General features: G+C 39.8%; 1 protein-coding gene across 1 annotated transcript in view; it reads left to right on the plus strand.

Moving 5' to 3' along the window:
* KCNU1 (potassium calcium-activated channel subfamily U member 1) overlaps window positions 1-20,086 on the plus strand; it is a gene marked incomplete at both ends in the record, with an annotated part of 158,989 nt that overhangs the window by 48,706 nt on the left and 90,197 nt on the right. The window contains 5 exons of the mRNA XM_080710254.1: window positions 3,256-3,345; window positions 3,481-3,578; window positions 5,460-5,595; window positions 5,676-5,949; window positions 9,202-9,242. Of these exons, the coding sequence (XP_080566380.1) occupies window positions 3,256-3,345; window positions 3,481-3,578; window positions 5,460-5,595; window positions 5,676-5,949; window positions 9,202-9,242 (639 nt within the window). The remainder of the gene's footprint in view (window positions 1-3,255; window positions 3,346-3,480; window positions 3,579-5,459; window positions 5,596-5,675; window positions 5,950-9,201; window positions 9,243-20,086) is intronic.

Here is a 20,086-nt window from a genome sequence, read left to right on the forward strand (position 1 = left end):
TTCCTCTTAATAATATTTCCAGATTTGGGAAGTCTTGATCATAAATCAATATCATGAAATAGAATTATTTGTGAGAAAAATTCTCCCACAAACTCTAGTCTTAGAAAGATACAAAGTCACCTAAGGGGAACTTGACTGGTCTATGGAACAAAGTCTGCTGTTGGTATACATGATAAATGAAGAAAAGAGGTGGCACCATTGAGTCATCATCAAGCCCCCAAAACCCATATGTGGATAATATGAGAAGAAAATGCCTCATGTAATAAAAGGAAAAACTAGATCAAGTAATATGTACATTAATTTAAATGGGAAGAAAGGAGGGAAAAGTGAATCAATTACAGTAATATAGAGATAAAAGTTGCTGAAAAATAAGAATGGTAACTAAGTAGGATGATGGGCAGAAAATGATATTATATTGCATTATGTATGAGTGAGTTTTTAGTGAAAAACTAACTTGAACTAAAATAAAATTAGTCGAAATATTGATCCTGACTATGACTTGTTAGCTCCATGACCTTGTAAAAGTGTTCATCATTTGTAGAATGAGGAAGGAAGTATAAGTAATTTCTAAGACCCTTACCAGCTCCAAACCTGACATTACCAAGAATCCTAGAATTATAGAGAAACATTCAAAATTTGAATTTTGAATGATATCAGATAGATTATGAGGGAATGATTACATGTGAAAGATTACAAAGAAGAAAAGATATATCTGTATATAGAGGTTGTGAGTATCTGGGTAGAAAAATTCAGTGGGTTACCATAAAAAGAAAGTCATTAAGAAAAGAATAACATATAGTATCGCATGGCTAGCTAAATTCTATTTAGCAATTGTGTCATGCTTAAGAGAATCTTGCAATCTAAACCTCACTATGCAAGCATCTACACAGATGAGCTTTCTCCCAGAAACAGATCCTGTGTGAAGGAAAGTCTCAGAATCATAAAGCAGGCAGTTTAGGTTTCAGACTGGCCTAAAACTTAATGGAATTTCAGTAACATCTTTGTTTGACCTTCAAGAATGTGGGCTGTGTATAAAATTTATTTGCAAAATTTTAAACACATAAAGATTCTAAAATCCTTATTCTGACTTTGTAAAATCAAAAACCTTTAAAGGTAGGGGAATCAAAGAAATTTTTCTTAAGCTTCTATCATGTAGTGAGTTTGTTCACTGTCATTTAGAAAACTACTGGACCACATGTTGTTTATAATCTTCCAACTGTAATACTATATAAATTTCTGTAAACTATTAGTGTCAGGGTATCACAGAGCAGGAATATGAGTATTTACTGAGCAGCTCATTTCCATAAAGATTCAAGAAGTCGTGGGACTGTTTACTAACTGGAAAGTATCTACCCACAGTGGAAGAAAGACCTGCTCCAACATAGATTTGATTCAGGTTCTCACTCAAAAGTCTGATGAATTGAAGGGATTAAAATCTGATTTGGTAAAGATAATGATAATAGAAATCTCTCTGGTGACTGTACTTCATGACCAGTGCTACCATAGGCAGTTTACATATATTAACTCTTAAATACAACAATGCTGTGAAATGAGTTCAGAAAATTTGAATAATTTTTCCAAGCTCACACAACAACCAACTGGCAAAGGTGGGGCTTGAACTTAGTTTGGCTCCAGGAACTATGTTCTGGTCACCATGTGTTCTAAATATATCAGAGTTCCTGCTGGTAGAAGGAAGACTGGATATCTCAATGGCTGGGACTTAGACTAGTGTATTGATATACTGGCGAAAACCTATCTTTTATTACCTTTTATATTACTTTTTATATCCTCCCTAGTGATATACTCAAATATACTTTAAGTCTTGCAAATACACCAGGTAATCATACCAAATTGTTGTAGGGAATAGTTTGTTTCCTGCTAATGCTTGACCTGACCCTAGTCAGATAACTAATGAGTTTGTTCCAGTGGTGAACACTTTCCAATTAGAGTGAATGGCCATGACTAGTGAAGAAAGGAATCAAGCAGTAATTCCAGTTTGGGAAAATCCTGCAAAGAAGTTTACCTTTTACATTAAATGCAGTCAAGATATATTATTGTGAGAGTATCTTCATAGCTATATATTAAACCTGAGTTCAGAGAAACTCACTCTAAAAATCTGAAGAAAATAAAGATAGGACATCCAGACAAACAGGAATAAATACAATAAATAACTCAAAAAATCATAGTGGAGTACTGCATCAAGAAGTATATGGATACAAATTTATAAGGCAGAATTTCCAAATACATAAACTATAAAGTAGAAAATAAAAATGTCCAAGTCCTATGGAAATAGGCATAATTCATGTAGGTCCAGCTCTTAAAAATCTTGCAATCAAAATAGGCAAAAGTTAAGTCAAAAGAAATGTACAACTTTAAAAACTTCATGGGTAAGTAAAATAAACATCTGTTAGGGCACAGTGGCACACACCTATAATCCAATACCTGGGAGGCTGAGAGAGGAGTATCACAGGTTCAAGATGCTGTTCCTCAGCAACTTAGTGAGACTCTCAGCAACCTTGTGAGACCTTGTTTCAAAACAAAAGCTAAAAAGGGGGGCTAGGGCCGGGCGTGGTGGCACGTGCTTGTAATCCCCGCACTTGGAAGGCAGAGACAGGAGGATTGTGCAGGTTCGAAGCCAGCCTTGCTGGCTTAAGAGACCCTGTTTCCAAATAAAATATAAAGTAGGTCTGGGAGTGAAGCCCGGAGGTAGAAGGGTTCCATCCAAAAAAAGGGGAGCGAGGGGGCTAGGTGTATATCTCAGAGATAGTATGCCCCTGGGTTCAATCCCTAGTGCCATAAAAGTAAAATAAAATAAAATAAAATAAAATAGACATTGAATTTCAGCTGCTTAGTTAGATGTAACTTCATTTTAAAGGCAAGTAGCCTAAGGATAAAGACCACCATTATGACCATATACTATCGACTGTGTGGTCCTGGCCCATGTGTCCTGGAGAGCCCAAGTGAGCAAGGCATCACACTCTAAGTTATATGGACCATCTTGAATTTATGCTGTAATGCCAGCAGCAGCTTCCCCCAGCTCTGCTGTGCATGCAGCTCAGCAGTCAGGCTGGTGCCAACTCAAGGACTAAATACAATCAAATTCACATTTTCTACTGTGTTTGAGAATCAAAGGAAATTGAATCCTATTAACTAGGCAACTTTGAAATTCCCTTGGTAATGACAGAATGAGATGCTAAATATTACCGCAGAAATAAGAGGGAATAAAATCATTGTATTTTTATTTTCCATTTCCAGTAGTCTGATTTTGAATCCACCTGCAAAAGTCAAGCTACGTAAGAACACATTAGGATTCTTCATTGCTGAAACTCCAAAAGAAGTCAGAAGGTAATTTGTTTTTATTACTTTATGGGGGGAAATGCAAAGTAAACACTGCCTAAGGAGATGCAGGCTGAGTGGGCACAGTGCCTCCTGAATGTAGAGCCTCACATAACTCATTCTTCATTCACTTTCATTGTCCAGAGCCTTTTTCTACTGTTCTACCTGTCACAATGATGTGTATAATCCTGAGCTGATTACAAAATGTAGCTGCAAAATTAAGAGCCGACCACACCTCACAGGTAATTGAATTTTTATATCTAGCCATCCTTAGCCCAGCTTGTAAGGGTCTGGCCAAGGAAAGAGAAGAGGGTCTCATCACATGAAGGACAATGCACACTTGAATTTGGCCAAGATGAGTCATGCATTTTTTTCACTGGGTATCCAAGACCTAAGAATTGATCTTTTAGCTGGAAGAAGCCTTTTCTAGTCATCTAACTCGACCATTTTACAGGCCAGGCAAATTAGTTCCAAAAATGATTCGGTGATGTCCAAAGTCACATAGCCAGTTGCCAGCATTGCCAAATTCCATTCCAGACATTTTTTTTTCACTATTTCATACTGATTTTCCCAACTACAGCCTGATAATTTGACATGTATGTAACTGTTTGGGTGGCCATGGGAGCTCCACCCCCCCGGTCATTCCTTGAGTAATATATTTTCTTAATGGACAGTAGGCGGGTTAAAGTTTATTCATCCTGACACAAGAATAAGCAAAAGTAACTTTCACCATTTTCTCTAACAGAACTCACTGGCTTACCAAGGACTTTTTCTGCTTAAATACAGGAAAAGAAAAATAAATCTCAAGTATTTATGATAATTTAGTCCCTTCTAGTTTAAAAGGTAATCTCTCATTATATGCATATGTGAGAATACCATTGAAATCTCAATATCCTGCCCTGTATGGGGAAGGGTAGAGAATGAGGATGGAGCTTGGGAGAAGCTTACCAAGTGCTGTGTACATGTGTCACCATCACTGTGAATTACATATGATGTGAGACTATAATGCATCAATAAAAGTATACAAATAAAATATATAAAAGTTAGTCTCTTCTAGGTGAATTTAAATTTGGGGGTAAAACCTTATTGTTTCAGAATTTAAATTAAATCAACTCAAAATGTGGATCCATTATCAGGGCTATTTTTATTTCTAATATTCTTAGTCTCTTATGCCTAGAATGCTACTAAAATGCAGACATAAGTATTATATTCCTTTTTATTTTGGTCATGTCAATAGTAATATCCCCTGTTTCAGCTCTGTAATTTTAGTAATATAAATATCTCATTTTTTTGAGGCCAGGCTTACTAAAATGTCCATTTTGTTAACAAAGAATTTTTATTTTAATTGATTTTGATCTACTGTTTTTCTATCTTTCATTGATTTATATCCACCATAATTTTTATTCATGCCTTATTTCTATGTTAGATTATCATTAATTTAATACACTTAAAATTACAGAGCTGAAACAGGGGATATTACTATTGACATGACCAAAATAAAAAGGAATATAATACTTATGTCTGCATTTTAGATTAAATTTAAGTTTATTAATCTTCTTAGATGTGTAGTTTAATGTTTGCCTCTAATTTAGAAAGTTTCTGTCCATTAGATAAATATTTTTTCTACCCCTATCTTACTTTCCTCTCCCAGAACTTCCTTTAAATATATATTAGTACACTTGATGCTTTCCCAGAGGTCTCTCAGGCTTCATCAGTATTCTTTATTCTTTTTCCTCTGTCTCTTAAACTGAATAATCTCTATTGACTTATATTAAGTTTGCCGGTTATTTATTTTGCATGTAAAACCTGATCTTAAATTCCTCTTGTAAAATTTTCAGTTTAGTTAATGTAATTTTCAACTCCAAGATTTCTACTTTTGTTCCTTTTTATAATTTATAACTGTTGATATTCTATATTTTGTGTTATCATTCTCAGATTTCTTAATATTCTTTAGATCTTTCAATCTATTTCAAATAGTTGGCTTAAAGTCTTTGACTAGAAAGTATAATTCCCAACTTTCTCAAGGACAATATGCATTGATAGCTTTTCCTTAGGTATGGGTTATACCTTTTCTTTCTTTCTATGTCTTAATATTATGTTTAAAAGTGAATGTTACTCCCCAGACTTTCAGGTACCCTGGCCTCCAGGTCCCTGGGCCTCCAGGCTCCAGGTTTCCATCACCACCGCCAAGTTCGTGCCCTGTGGGGACTTGGCCCCGGACCTTGACCTTGCAGGCTTCATGCTGCTCGTGCTGGCTGTGTCTGTTGGGAATGTTGGCCAGCTTGCGATAGATTTGATATTTCTATACTGAACATGTCCACAATTGGATACTTCTACAGCGATTGTCTGGTACCCATGGTTGGGAGCAACCCATATGAGACTGCAGAAGACAATTCAGCAGAACTTAGTAGAAATGCTGAAGTATATTCATTGCCTTCAAAGAAGCTCGTGGCTCTTCAGCTAAGATCCACTATTTTTCATTCCAAATCCCGGTCCCTTATCCAAGTAGCTGCTCTACTGGGTGAGGAACAGCGGCTGCGCCTGCGTTGTAGTCCTGGAGAGCTACCCTTAGCACCAGCACAGCAACCTGCAGCTTTGCAGTACTCCCTTCCCGTACATACTTACACCTTCTATGCAAGAAAAAGTAAATGTCCAAGATAAAAAGTTTTTTTTAATTAATTTATTTTTTAAATTGGTGCATTGTAGTCATATATCAATCACATTGGAGTACAAGACTTGAGAGGATACACAAGCACACATCATCCAATTAGCCCTCCTCCAGCCCCCATCCCATTCCCTCCCCCTCCCTCCATCCCACACTTCTTTGGTGATTTACTTTGATGCATTTGTTTATGTACCTCCTGTGTTTTTAAAGAGGCTCCGTCCTCCAGTATTACATACCCTCTGATTGGTCACATTAGTTGCTTCACTATAGGACCCTTTCTATAGCTCATCCTCTTCCTGTTGCCCTTTTCCTCCTAGTTATTGCTGATTAAGAGAAGCGTCTGATTTATATTTTCTGCGATATTTCTCTGTGCATGCTGCGTTGCAAGTACCGATCCCACTCTTGATGGTCCCAGTAGTGGCCTGGCTACTCAGTAGACTGATCCAGACCTCGCTGGCTCAAGCAGCTGCCTTGCCTCATGGGAGGCCCCAGTTCTGGTCTCGCTGGCCCCTGCACCGGTCTAACCCCTAAGCTGGCTTTGGTCCCTGCCTTGGAGGCCTCAGGAGTGAACTTGCCTCACGCCAGGCTCCGATGCTGGCCATTGGCCCCTGCACTGGTCTAACCCCTTGGCAGGATTCCAATCCCGGCCTCGGAGGCCACAGCACCGGCCTAGCCTCACGGCAGGCTCCAATGCCGGCCTCGTTGGCCCCAGCACCGGCCTAACCCCTCGGCAGGTTCCGTTCCCGGGTTAGGAGGCCCCAGCACTGGCCATGTCTCACGGCAGGCTCTGATGCTGGCCTAGCCTCATGGCAGGCTCCGATGCCGGCCTCGCTGGCCCCAGCACCGGTCTAGCCCTTCGGCAGGTTGTTATCCTGGCCTCGGAAGCCCCAGTACCGGCCTTGCCTCACGGCAGGCTCCGATGCCGGCCTCGCTGGCCCCAGCACCGGCCTAACCCCTCGACAGGCTCTTATCCCGGCCTGGGATGTCCCAGTACCGGCCTTGCCTCAAGGCAGCTTCGATGCCGGCCTCACTGGCCCCAGCACCGGCCTAACCCCTCGGCAGGCTCCGATCCCGGCCTCGGAGGCCCCAGCACTGGGCATGCCTCAAGGCAGGCTCCGATGCCGGCCTCGCTGGCCCCAGCACCGGCCTAACCCCTCGGCAGGCTCTTATCCTGACCTCGGAGGCCCCAGTACCGGCCTTGCCTCAAGGCAGGCTCCAATCCCGGCTCGGAGGCCTCAGCACTGGCCTTGCCTCACGGCAGGCTCCAATGCCGGCCTTGAGGGCCCCAGCATCAGCCTCACCCCTCAGCAGGCTCCAATACCGGGCTCGGAGGCCCCAGCACCGGCCATGCCTCACGGCCGGCTGCGATGCCGGCCTCACTGGCTCCAGCACCGGCCTAACCCCTCGGCAGGCTCTTATCCTGGCCTCGAGACCCCAGTACCGGCCTTGCCTCAAGGCAGGCTCCGATGCCGGCCTCACTGGCCCCAGCACCGGCCTAACCCCTCGGCAGGCTCCGATCCCGGCCTCGGAGGCCCCAGCACTGGTCATGCCTCACGGCAGGCTCTGATGCCGGCCTCGCTGGCCCCAGCACCGGTCTAACCCCTCAGCAGGCTCTTATCCTGGCCTCGAGGCCCCAGTACCGGCCTTGCCTCAAGGCAGGCTCCGATCCCGGCCTCGGAGGCCCCAGCACTGGTCATGCCTCACAGCAGGCTCCGATGCTGGCCTCGCTGGCCCCAGCACCGGCCTAACCCCTCGGCAGGCTCTTATCCTGGCCTCGGAGGCCCCAGTACCGGCCTTGCCTCATGGCAGGCTCCGATGCCAGCCTCGCTGGCCCCAGCACCGGCCTAACCCCTCGGCAGGCTTTTATCCTGGCCTCGGAGGCCCTAGCACAAGCCTTGCCTCACGGCAGGCTCCAATGCCGGCCTCGCTGGCCCCAGCATCGGTCTAACCCCTCTGCAGGTTCCAATCCCCGCCACGGAGGCCTCAGTAGTGGCCTTGCCTCACAGCAAGCTCCGATGTCGGCCACTGGCCCCGGCGCCCGCCTAACCCCTCAGCACTGTCCGATCACTGTCTCTGTGGTTATTATTTCAAAGGTTCCAGGTGTAATGTAGCAGATCTCTGCCTCCCCTGAGTATTGGCCGCTGGCATTGCCACTGCCTCCACCGTTTCAAATCCTTCCCAGGCTCTTTTTCCACTCTGAATGTTGTCCAGTGTTCCTAAGCATGCGTGATGGTAGCATTCGACATTTGGTGTAATTTCTCCAAAAAAATAAAGTTGGTAAGATCCGGTTTCTGCTTCTCCTGAATACAAGTCTCCACCACCATCGTGGACAACTCTTTCAACACCGCATTTCTCCTTGGTCTCCGCTAAACTCTCTCCTTATATGTGATGTCTGAGATTCTTAACAATATAGAGAAATAGCAGTCCTCTTTCACGGCGAATTTTTCCATAAGTTCCAGTGCATTTACATAAGTTTTGTCTGCATCTCCAGTGTCCTGGCATCCATAACGGCTTTCTTACCTCCTCTCCAATATTTTTCTTTATCTTTTTCTGTTCTGGGCCCGGTTTCTCCAGGGGTCTGGCGTGCTACTCACAGTTTGGTCCGGGGCCCAGCGTCCCACGACCCGGGCCCCAGCTGGCGTGCCCCGCGCACGACCCCCGCCCAGAACCCAGCGTCTTACTGGGCCCGGTTTCTCCAGGGGTCTGGCGTGCTACTCGCAGTTTGGCCCGGGGCCCAGGGTCCCGCGACCCGGCCCCGGCTTTTGTGCGCCGTGCCCAAGATAAAAAGTTTTAACTGGCAAGCAAGAAATGGAGAAAATTCCATGCGTTCCTGAAATGGATAATTATTTTGTGTCCATATTCCAGGAGGAGGGATCACAAAAAGCACTGTTTGATGAAAGCTGTTAAAGGAAATCTAAATGGCGGTTCTGTAAAGTTTGTTTCAGAAGGGGATAATATCCTAGACACCATAGGTCTTGTTGAGTATGTAAACAAGTGGCTTCAGAAAATCAAGCCCTGTGGTTAAGAGCCTGCATTGCCCACTTCGCCCTGGAGGGCTCCGAGCGCCTGGCACCTGCTCTTCGGCAGCAGGCTTCCTCCTGCTCTCTTCTGATCTGTCTTCAGATTTATACCTTATTTTCCAACACATTTAATACCAACACAACTGCTAAATACTCTGTGTAAAACCCTGAACTTTGCAGGAGCGTAATTGGAAAACAGATGCTTCTCACAAAGTAAAGGGGTGAGTGGGATCTTTCTGCCATGCTTTCCATCATATACAAATGAAAATTTTGTACAATAAAATCTTTTTTATTGTACAAAAATTGTACAATAAAATGCCTAAGGAGAAAAAACATATAGGTAGATGCTGAAATGATTATAATGTGGAAGTTATGCAATCAGCTTCTCTCACCCCTTTCTCAAATTTTTTTTATTACTGCCTGTTACATTTATCATCATTTGGTTAGTAATTTTTTAAATCTAATTCTGTAAAGTGTGTATCTCTGCCATTCTCAGCCACTGAGTATTCTGCTTAATGGTCAGCTAAGAATTAGATATTTTACTGAACACATGGAACCAATAATCCTAACACCAATGTTTGTCAGGGCATTATGTGTTTGTATTGGGTTGTGCTTCAGCTAGACAGTTGAAAACTCTGCATTAGCTTAGCCTTCATTTCCTGCTTTCACAGAACCTCAGTCAGTCAGAGGTGATAGTTATGGGGCTTCTCAGGCCTTCCAGAACATGTGCCCACATATGCACAGTGCTAGGCATGCATGTTGTTATTTAGATTCTCAGACATATTCTAGAGTTTTCAAAGTCCCCATGACATCTCATTCTTACATTTTTTCACATTAGTATTGTATGTAGTCTTTTATTTCCCTAATTGTTATATATTGCCTCAGGAAACTGTGATATTAAAGAATTTAGCACTAGATAATTTTAGCAATAGATAGACTTTAGCACTAGAAAAGTGTAAGTGCCATTAAAAGCGAGAATCCATTCAAGTAATTAATCCAGGAAACCAACAGACAAGTGAAATAATAATTCTTCTTTGGAAATGATTCTTAGAAACAACTGCAGCCCTGCTCTAGTCCTCTGAAAGAATATGACCACTAATAAGCTAGGGATGAGACTAATATAAATTAATACAACCCAATATTGGCTTTTCTTACTAAGGGATAGAGTTTTATCTTGGCTAAATATTTTCCAGTTTGATGATGGTTAATTTTCCAAGATAAAAAAAGTTGTGACAGTTTTTGCCTCTTTATTCTGTATTTTATAAAGGAGCAACATATTGCAGTCTTCCTACCATTTTTTCTTGGTGTCTTCATTTTGCTAGATATATAATTCTTGGTTGACAGTTTATTTATGCACTTTGTGTATGTCATCTCTGCTTTTTCCTTTCATTGTTTCTGGTGAGAGGTCAACTATAACCTTGTTTAGTTTCATTTGTAAGTCACACTTCATTTTTTCTTGTACTGCTTTTAAGATTTTCTTCTTGTCTTTGACTTTCCACATTGTCACTATGATGTATCTGCAGATCTCTTCACATTTACCCTACCTAAAGTTTACTGAGCTCTTCAAATATGTTATGCAGTAGGCTGGATATTGGCTCAGAAAGATATCCGAAAATCTATAAATAATACACTGTCTTAGCAAAAGGAACTTTACAGATGTACTTAAATTAAGGATCATGATGTGGGGTGATTTTCTTGGATTATCCAGGTGGAACCTAAAAGTGATTACAAGAGTAATTAAAGAAGAGTGAGGTATTTAAATACATACCGAAAACAAAGGCTCTTCTACCTCCCAGTTCTACATTTAACAAACTTTTGTGATTCATTGGGCCTGCTTAGGTAATCCAAAAGTCTATTTATCTTATAGTTAGCTGATTAGCAACATTAATTCTACCTGGATCCTTTAATCCCTCTTGTCACATTACATATCTAGAGGCTCTGGGGATTAGTACATGGTCTTTGTGTGTGTGTGTGTGTGTGTGTGTGTGTGTGTGTGTGGTACTAGTGGTGGAATTCAGGGGCTTTTCTACTTCTGGCTATACTTCCAAATTTATTTTATACTTTTATTTGGAAACAGAGTCTTACTAAGTTGCTGAGAGCTTCACTAAGTAGCTGAGGATGGTTTTGAACCTCTGTGATTCTCCTGTCTTAGCCTCCCAAGTGCTGGAATTATAAGCGTACACCACCATGCTCGGCCTACATGGTCATTTTTAAAAATTTTTTTTTCGTATTTCTCTGCCTACCACATATTCCTTAATTCATTTTCTAAAGCTGTCATAACAGACTACTGAAACTTGGTGGTTTAAAACAACAGAAATTTATTCTCTCACGGTTCTTGAGGCCATAAATCTGAAATCAAGTTGCCTGCAGTGCCACACTTCTGAAGGGTCTAAGGGAGCATCTCTTCTTGCTTTTTCCAGTTTCTGGTGTCTCATGGAATACTTTGGTACCAGTTATTAAACTTAGAATTCGTCCAAAATAAAGAATGGTTTCATCCTGAGAGATCCTTGACTAGTTGAAACCCGAAAAACACTATTTTAATATAATGTCACTGAATCAACCTGCTTAGGATGCCACCATAAAATATCATAGATTTAGTGAATTAAACAACATAAATCAATTTTCCTGAGTTGTGAAGTACAAAATCAAGAGGTCCGTGGTGAGTCCTCTCCTTGGCTCACAGACAGCCACCTGCTTACTGTGCCACCTGGGAGGGAAGGGACAAAGAACAAGGTATGTGATGGCCTCTTTTCTTCCTCTTCTGAGGACAGTAATTCTATCAGATCAGAGACCTGCTCTTTGATCTCATTATATCTATGAAGCTTCTGTCCCCAAATACAATCACTATGAGGGTCAGGACTTCAACATATGAACTTAGAGGGAGGCACAATTCAGTCCATGAAAGTCACATTATTAGGTTTGGGGTAGAAATGAATTTTGAGGGACATTATGAAATGCATTAATCTTTCAAATGATAACTTCAATTAGTATACCTTTCAATCCTAGAATTTTTACTTGGTTCTTTTCAAAATTTCCATCTGCCTATCCATATTCATTCATCCATTCCTCTCTCTCTCTCTCTCTCTCTCTCTCTCTCTCTCTCAATGCATTGTAGTCAGACATCTTAATGGAGTACAAGATAGTAGAGGCATACATGCACACATCACTCATTTAGCCCTTCACCAATTCCCAACCCATTTCCTCCCCCCTCTCTCCTTCTCATATTTGGCTTAATGATTGACTTTGATATGTTTGTGAATGTGCATCATGTAATTAAGGAATTCTCTCTCCTCCTATCCCCATTAGTTAGGTTACCTTATTTGCTTATCTATGGTTTCTCCTTCTTCATCATCTAGAGTTTCTCCTATGACCCTTTTCCCCCTAGCTGCTACATATTAGGGAGAGCATCTGATTTTTTACTTTTTATTTTTTATTTTATTTTTTACTTATTTACTTATTTATTTATTTATTTATTTATTACTGGTCTGGGGATGGAACCCAGAGGCATTTGACCTCCGAGATATACTCTCTGCCCAATTTTTTTATTATTTATTTTGAAGCAGAGTCTCACTGAGTTACGGAGGGCCTCACTAAGTAGCTGAGACTGTCCGTGAACCACGATCCTCTGGTCTCAGCCTCCCAAATACTGTAATTACAAGCGTGTGCCACCATGTCTGGCTTATTTTTTACTTTTTATGACTGACTAATCTCACTTAACATAATGTTCTCCAGTTTCATCCATTTTCCTACAAATTACATAATTTTGTTCTTCTTTATGGCTGAGAAAAATTCCATTTTGTACATATACCATAGTTTTGTAATCCACTCATCTGTTAATGGACATCTTAACTGGTTTCATAGTCTGTCAGTTATGGATTGTACACCTATGAACATAGATATGCATGCATTAGTTTGGTAATTTGATTTCCATTCTTTTGAGTAGATACTCAGAAGTGGTATTGCCGCATCAAATGGTAGGTTAATTTCCATTCCTCTGAGGTTCCTTCATACTATTTTCCAAAGTGGTTGCACTAATTTGCCTCTCACCAACAATGTAGAGTTTCCACTTTTATATACCAGTATTTGTTGTTTTTTGTGATTTAGTGTTTTACATTCTAATTGGAGTTAAGTAAAATCCTAGGGTAGTTTTAATTTGCATCTCTCTGATTGCTAATGATGTTGAGTATTTTTCATCTATTTATTGGCCATTTGTATTTCTTCTTTTGTGATGTGTGATGTTCACTTGCCCATTTTTTTGATTGGGTTATTTGTTTTCTTAGATGTGCGTGTCTTGAGTTTTCTGTATATTCTAGATATTAGTCCTTTATTGGAGTAGTAGTTGGCAATTTTTTTCCCATTCTGTCAATTCTCTGTTGAGGTTCTTGATAGTTTTCTTTGCAGTACAGAAGCTCTTCAGTTTAATACAATCCTATGTATTGATCCTTCTTTTACTTTCTTGTGTCTCTGAGGCCTTGTTGAAAAAGTTTTTACCTGTGCCTATGTGTTGAAATGTTGTATCTATGCCCTCTTCAGGGAGCTGTAAGATCTCTGGTCGGATTTCCAAGTGTTTGATGCATCTTGAATTGACTTTTGTGCGGGCTGAAAAAGTGGGGTTTATTTCCATTTTTTTGCATATGGTTAACCAGTTTTGCCAATATCATTTGTTGAAGAAGCTGTCTTTTTTTCCAGTGTATTTTTTGGTCCCATTGTCAAAAATCAACTGGCTTTAAGTGTGAGGATTTGCTTCTGAGTCTTCTATTCTGCTCCACTGGCCTATGTGTCTATGTCAGTACCATACTGTTTTTATTACTGTGGCCCTGAGTATAGTTTGAAGTCAAGTATTATGATGCCTTATGCTTGGTTCTTGTTACTGAGAACTACTTTGACTATTCTGGGTATTTTATTGTTCCAAATGAATTTAAGGACTGATTTTTCTGTTTGTGATGGATGATGTTGGAAATTTAATAGGTATTGCATTGAATCTGTTGATCACTTTTGGAAAATGTGATCATGGTGTATAATTTTATCATATTATCTCTTTGAAGAGATCATGCCTTTATTATTTCAGGATGGTTAGTTTTAGTTCTTTGACCATGTTTATAATATCTCTCCTTAAGATATGGCTAAGTCTGACTTGTGGATTCCTTTACAGGCAGTTTTTTGTTTGTTTTTTCCCTACTCTTCCCCGTGTATCTGGGTCATACTTTTCTATTTCTTTACATGTCTCTTTTTTTTGCTGTTGCTAAAAAGCACACATTTTATATAATATATTATAGCAACTCTGGACACCAGGGTATGCTGTTGTCATTGCTTGTTTGATTAGCAATGTGGCTGAACTATTTCACTGAAATCTTTTTCTCTGCCAATGATATTGCTCATCAGAAGTGTAGCATTGGCTTGCAGTCATTGACAACTACTGAAGTGACAGTGGTTTTAGTACATCTGTTTTTAATTGTCCACTTCCTGATTGCTCTGTAAGCTTGCTGCCTCTATTGGTATTACATCTAGCTTTTAGACTCTGCTAAATAGCTGATGGTTACTTTTATTTATTTATTTATTTTATTATTTATTGTGTGAATATATATGTGTGTGTGTGTGTGTGTGTGTGTTTGTGTGTGTGTGTATGTGTGTGTGTGTTTTAGTGGAGATTGAATCTTGAATCCAGGGGCATTCTACCTCTGAGATATACCCCCTTAGCTCTTTTTTAATTTTTTATTTTGTAATAGGGTTTTTTAAGTTACTAAGGTTCTCTCTAAATTTCTGAGGCTAGCCTCAAATCTGATTACAGGAGTACACCACCACACCTGATTTACTTCACTATCTCTGACCATACTAAGAGGGATGTGTTGCTCACAGGGACAATTTTTGAGAGTAGACTTGAAACTTTGTTCTACCTCCTGTAAGAGATTACTAGCTGTTTCTTTTCCTGGTTCACTATGGTAAATTGACCTATTTTTCACGTTGTTGTTCTCATGAAGGTACCAGCTTCTGCCTAATTTTTTTTTTTTACCACCCAAATAGCCATTGCTTTCAAGAGTACCCTGAGTCTAGAACTTCTCCATACACTTGGCCACAACTTCAGAAATTTTACTCCTACGGTCTGCTTCTCCCACTGGGCAAGATCTCAGAACCACAGCTACAGAGCTGGTGTGTGTGCACATGTGTGTTTGCGTGTGTACATGTGTGTAGTGACTAATGGAAAGACTGGCACAATGGTCTACTTCTCTTGAGGTGACAAACCTGCTTTACGACTAGGCCTTGCAAGTGCCGGCAGCCTCTGGCCTTCTTTGTTTACATCTTCTGTCAGGCAGCCTCTGCTTTAAGCATGACCTCAGTTGAGGGGACCAACGGCTCATTGCTTCCACCCTGGGAGACTAGGACCAAGCTCACCTGTGAAGTAGGACCCTCAGTCTTCTCAGCTGTCCTCACCTGGAATTTAGCCTTTGCCACAGGAACTGAGACAGGGAATAAAAACTGCTATAATCCTGGGATATAAAGGGAAAGGAATCCCTGTGTTCTTGAGTACAACAAGAAAGAACAAAATAAGGAAAGTATAACCTCTGTACACATATCATTATACCACATGTAAACTGAGCATGGCTCTGTAAACACCATACACACCAAACCTTTATTAAATTACTATACACATACACCTATACACTGCCATCAGTCATTCCACAGACAAAATCACTTTATAAAATTCTCATCCCCTTTTTAGCCAATGTTTATTGTGTTGTTTTATTACAAATAAATATTTGAAAACAAGAAGTTGCTCTACTATATAGGGGGAAAAGTTTTGTATTGAAAATAATCTTTGACAGGCATGGTGGCACATGTTTGGAATCCCAGTATTTATGAGGCTGAGACAGGAGGATTGCCGGTTCAAGGCCGGCCTCAGTAACTTAGTGAGACCCTCAACAACTTAGACCCTGTTTCAAAAAAAAAAATGCCAGATGAGATGGCACACCCTTGTGCACACAGCATTTGAGGTGCTGAGACAGCAGGACTGAGTTTCACAGATAGCCTCAGCTACTTAGTGAGGCCCTTTGCAAGTCAGTGAGATCCTGTTTCCAAATAAAAAATAGGATGTAGCTCGGAGGTAGAATGCCCTGGATTCCATTCATTGTACCACAAAATGAATGAATGAATGAATGGATGCATGATAAAAATAAATTAAAAAATAAAAATGACCAGGGGTGTAACTTGGAGGCAGGAAGCCCCTAGGTTCACAGTACCCCAAAAAAGGACTTTGCCTTCATCTTCATATTTGTAGATATGCCAAATTTTGATCACTTCTAGGACATGTTTTATAGTATCTAGTGAAAGAGTTAATAACACTTTCAACTTGTAGTTTAACTTCCTTATTTTGATGTAGCCATCATATTTCTTAGAATCTTTCATTTATTTCAGAATAGAATCATTGCTTCCTGTTGCATACTGATTCTCAATTGCCGCTACTACCAAGCCCATCCCACTTCTTCCAGAAGAAATATTTTGATACTTTTATTGGTGTATTATAAGCATATATAATAATGAGGTTTAGAGTGATAGAAATATACATGCATATAGCACTTGGTATGTTTTCTTCTGAATTCTATCTTGCTCCTGAGTTTCTTAAAGAGCAAGTCTGTCAACTGTGGTTAACTTAGTTTACCAGAGGATGGCAGAAGAGTACCATAAAATCCTCACAGCTCCTGTGGCAGACTGGTGTGCAAATCTGAATCTGGAGAGCTAATCCTACCCTACATATATCAAAAAGAACATCATTTTAGAAAAGGGCTGCTTGGCCTTATAGGTTTAAAAGTCATGATAGTTTCTGGAAATCTTCCCAGAGAATTTACTTTCAAAAAGGACTCCAGAGCTTCTCAATAAATAACAAAAAAGAAAACGTACTGACTTCTTATTATGGCAAACTTTAAATAGAATATTTTATGATTTTAGAAGCAGATGAAGGCTATCTCCAGTCTACACCTTTTAAATAATTATCTCTTTATTGAGCTCATTAGGTTTTCTTATTCATGCCAATGTCCTCTTCCTTAATATACTTAATGAGGGTTCAGAGGACTTGATTTGTGATCACAGTTATTCCAGTGATTGGCTGTGGCTTACAGAGACATGTTACCATTAGGGTCTCAGTGTATAAACATCTCTAGAAAAGGAAGTCCGCATTACCTCTGTAGCCTTTTCCAATTCTGATGTATTATTTCCCCATCCTCTTTCTTTGATTACTTCCATTTCTCCAAACTAGGATCACACCAACGGCTCTCTACCTAAGTTTATAACCTAACATTAGAGGCAAGTTCCTATGATGGTTAATAGTGTGGATTACGGATTGATGAAGTCTTAGCTGTGTGGTGTTAGCCAAACGACTTATATTCTCAGTGTGCTTTATATTTCTTTGAAATGCTGATAATATTCATATATTAATGGGCTAAATGTGAATACATAAAGAATATGTAAATGTATTATATTAGTGAAAAGCACGTGACTAGTACCTGAAAAATTCCAAATTATATGTGTGTGTTAATTATCATATTATCTAAACTCAAAAATAATCCTATTATTTATTTTCCCACAAATGAAATACAAATAAAATTGGAATGGAAAGAGAAATGCTAGTAGCTAATATTTATTTTAACCCCTTCCCTGATTTTGGCAATGGGAGGTTCTGAGCATGAAAAGCAATAGGGGATATCTTCTGAGTAGAAGTAGTAATTGTCTTTCTGCCATTTTACTTGATGAAATTAGATTAGTTATCGGGCAGGAACTTTCCCAGCCCGAACTATACAGTTCACTGACTTGCATTTCACAATGTAGTTTGTGACACCCAAAACTTTAGAACAGTTGTCCTTAACAAGGGCTATAAGGGGTTCATGAGATTGTTTGTATGTAGTGGAAAAAGAAGGGTGAGTGGTTTGAAAATGGCCCTTAGGAAAGGTATATCCAAATCCCTCTATTCCTTAACCCCTAAGGTCATTTTGGGAATCCTTATTAAAATGTTAATGTTAGGGCTGGAGGCATTGCTTAGTGGTAAAACACTTGTGTAGCACTGCAAAAATATCCCCAGCACTGCAAAAAGTGTGAAAAATGCTAATATTCTGTTGTGATAGAGTTGCACCTATAGGGAACTAGAATTATAAAAATAAGCCAGCTGTAGTGAAGCATGACCATAATACCAGTACTTGGGAAGCTGAAACAGGAAGATTGCAGATTCAAGGCCAGCCTCCAAATTTAGTAGGGCCTTTGGAATTTAGCAAGATCCTAAGAAAAAAGATTAAAAGGGCTGGTAATATAGCTTAGGGTAGAATGCCCCTGGGTTCAATTCTCAGTACAAAAAATACGTAAAAATGAATTTGGAAAGAGGGTGTGAAAGAAGTTAGGTACAGAAAAAATATATCAGTAATGGTATGAGTAGATGGTTCAGATTCTGCTAGATAAACTTACTGATTCATCCTACCTCATTTTTTAAAATTCTAGCCTTGGCCCTGTGTTACTTCTTCAGAAACATGCAAAACTAATCATTGATCTCTTTTAGAAAATAATCACCCCAGCCAATGTCCCATAGAGAGGAGATTCTAAACTTGGAAGGTTAAATAGAACCACCCTAATGATCTCCCATCTCGTCTCCCCAAATTGGCTCAGCTCAGCAGCTGTGAGGTGCAGCCAGAGCCCTTCTCTCTCAGCAGTGTTAGGTTGGAGGAGATGTGTTCCTGCATGACTCTTTCTTTTCTGAAGCAGGCTTCAGGGAAACCATATGTCCAATGATTTCCACTTAAAGGGCCAGAAACTTGCTAACAAGGCCACAAAGACTGTTTACAAGTATCTGTATTTCTGCATTTGTGACAGCTGCAATTACTTTCCCAGCCCAGCCATTGCCTGTGGCTTCCTGTTTTCTCTAGACCTTAGCAGAAACACAGCTCGGGCCCTCCTCCTTGTTCAGGTGATCACAATACTTCTCTACCTGTTTTCCCTGGCTCCGTTTTCCTTGGTGCTAGTAGTGCCATGGCTTTAGTAGTTTTCATGCCATTCTGATTGTGGGTCTGTATATAACAGGCAGATGAATGTTGCACTATGTTTTGATGTCTGTGTCATTGCTTCCCCCTCTGCTCTCAAGAGTAATGGTTCTTGTCCATGTATGTGATGTCATCTGCAAGTTATGTCATAGGGATTTGTAAAGTATTAAAAATGTATACATAATTTTAGCAGTTCAGTAAATTGGAGTAGATTCAGGATTATCCAAATAATGTGGGCATTGTTTTAACTCATTTGAACTATGATTTCTTGAGGAAGATAGAAAAAAAGTGAAATTATTTCTATGTGGAAATCATATGTCTTAATGTGCATTCCTATTATATATGCAAAAAAGTAAAGGCTGCTTTAAAAATCATTTCTTATCTGGATTTGGTGAATCACACATATAATACCAGTACTTGGGAGAATGAGATAGGAGAATCACAGATTTGAGGCCAACCTTCAGAAAATTAGCAAGATCTTGTTTCAAAATATTTTTTAAATGGTCTGAGGGTGCAGCTTGGAGGTATAATTGTTTCTGAGTTCAGTCCCTAGAACCAAATTATGATGATGATGATGATGATGATGATGATGATGATGATGATAATGATGATGATAGTCTTTTTAAAAAGGAAAAGATACTCAGACTGTTGGCCAAGTACAGAAGGACTTTAATTTCTTTCAGTCACTCACAGGTATCACATATATTCCTTTATTGTGTCTGATGCTTTGTCCAAATAATCTTCTTTAAGGTATCTATAGGGAAGTCATTGTAAGCAATGTCAAAATACTAAAAATCTACCTAGAGTGTTAGGCAAAAATCTGTTTCAATTTTTCTGGCCTAAAATATGAGAAAATAATTACTTGTGCACTATACACTGTCAGCTATATATAAAGATATTATAAATTAATAAAATGATCAAATTGTAGAATGAAATCAGAGACATGTCAGTTGTTTATGGACATCTTTTTTGTGTGTGATACTAGGGATTGAACCTAAGGGCATTATACTATCAAGGTATACCACAAGCCCTATTTGTATTCTTTGTTTTGA

The sequence above is a fragment of the Muscardinus avellanarius genome, assembly GCF_963383645.1.
Source record: "Muscardinus avellanarius genome assembly, chromosome: 14".
NCBI lineage: Eukaryota > Metazoa > Chordata > Mammalia > Rodentia > Gliridae > Muscardinus > Muscardinus avellanarius.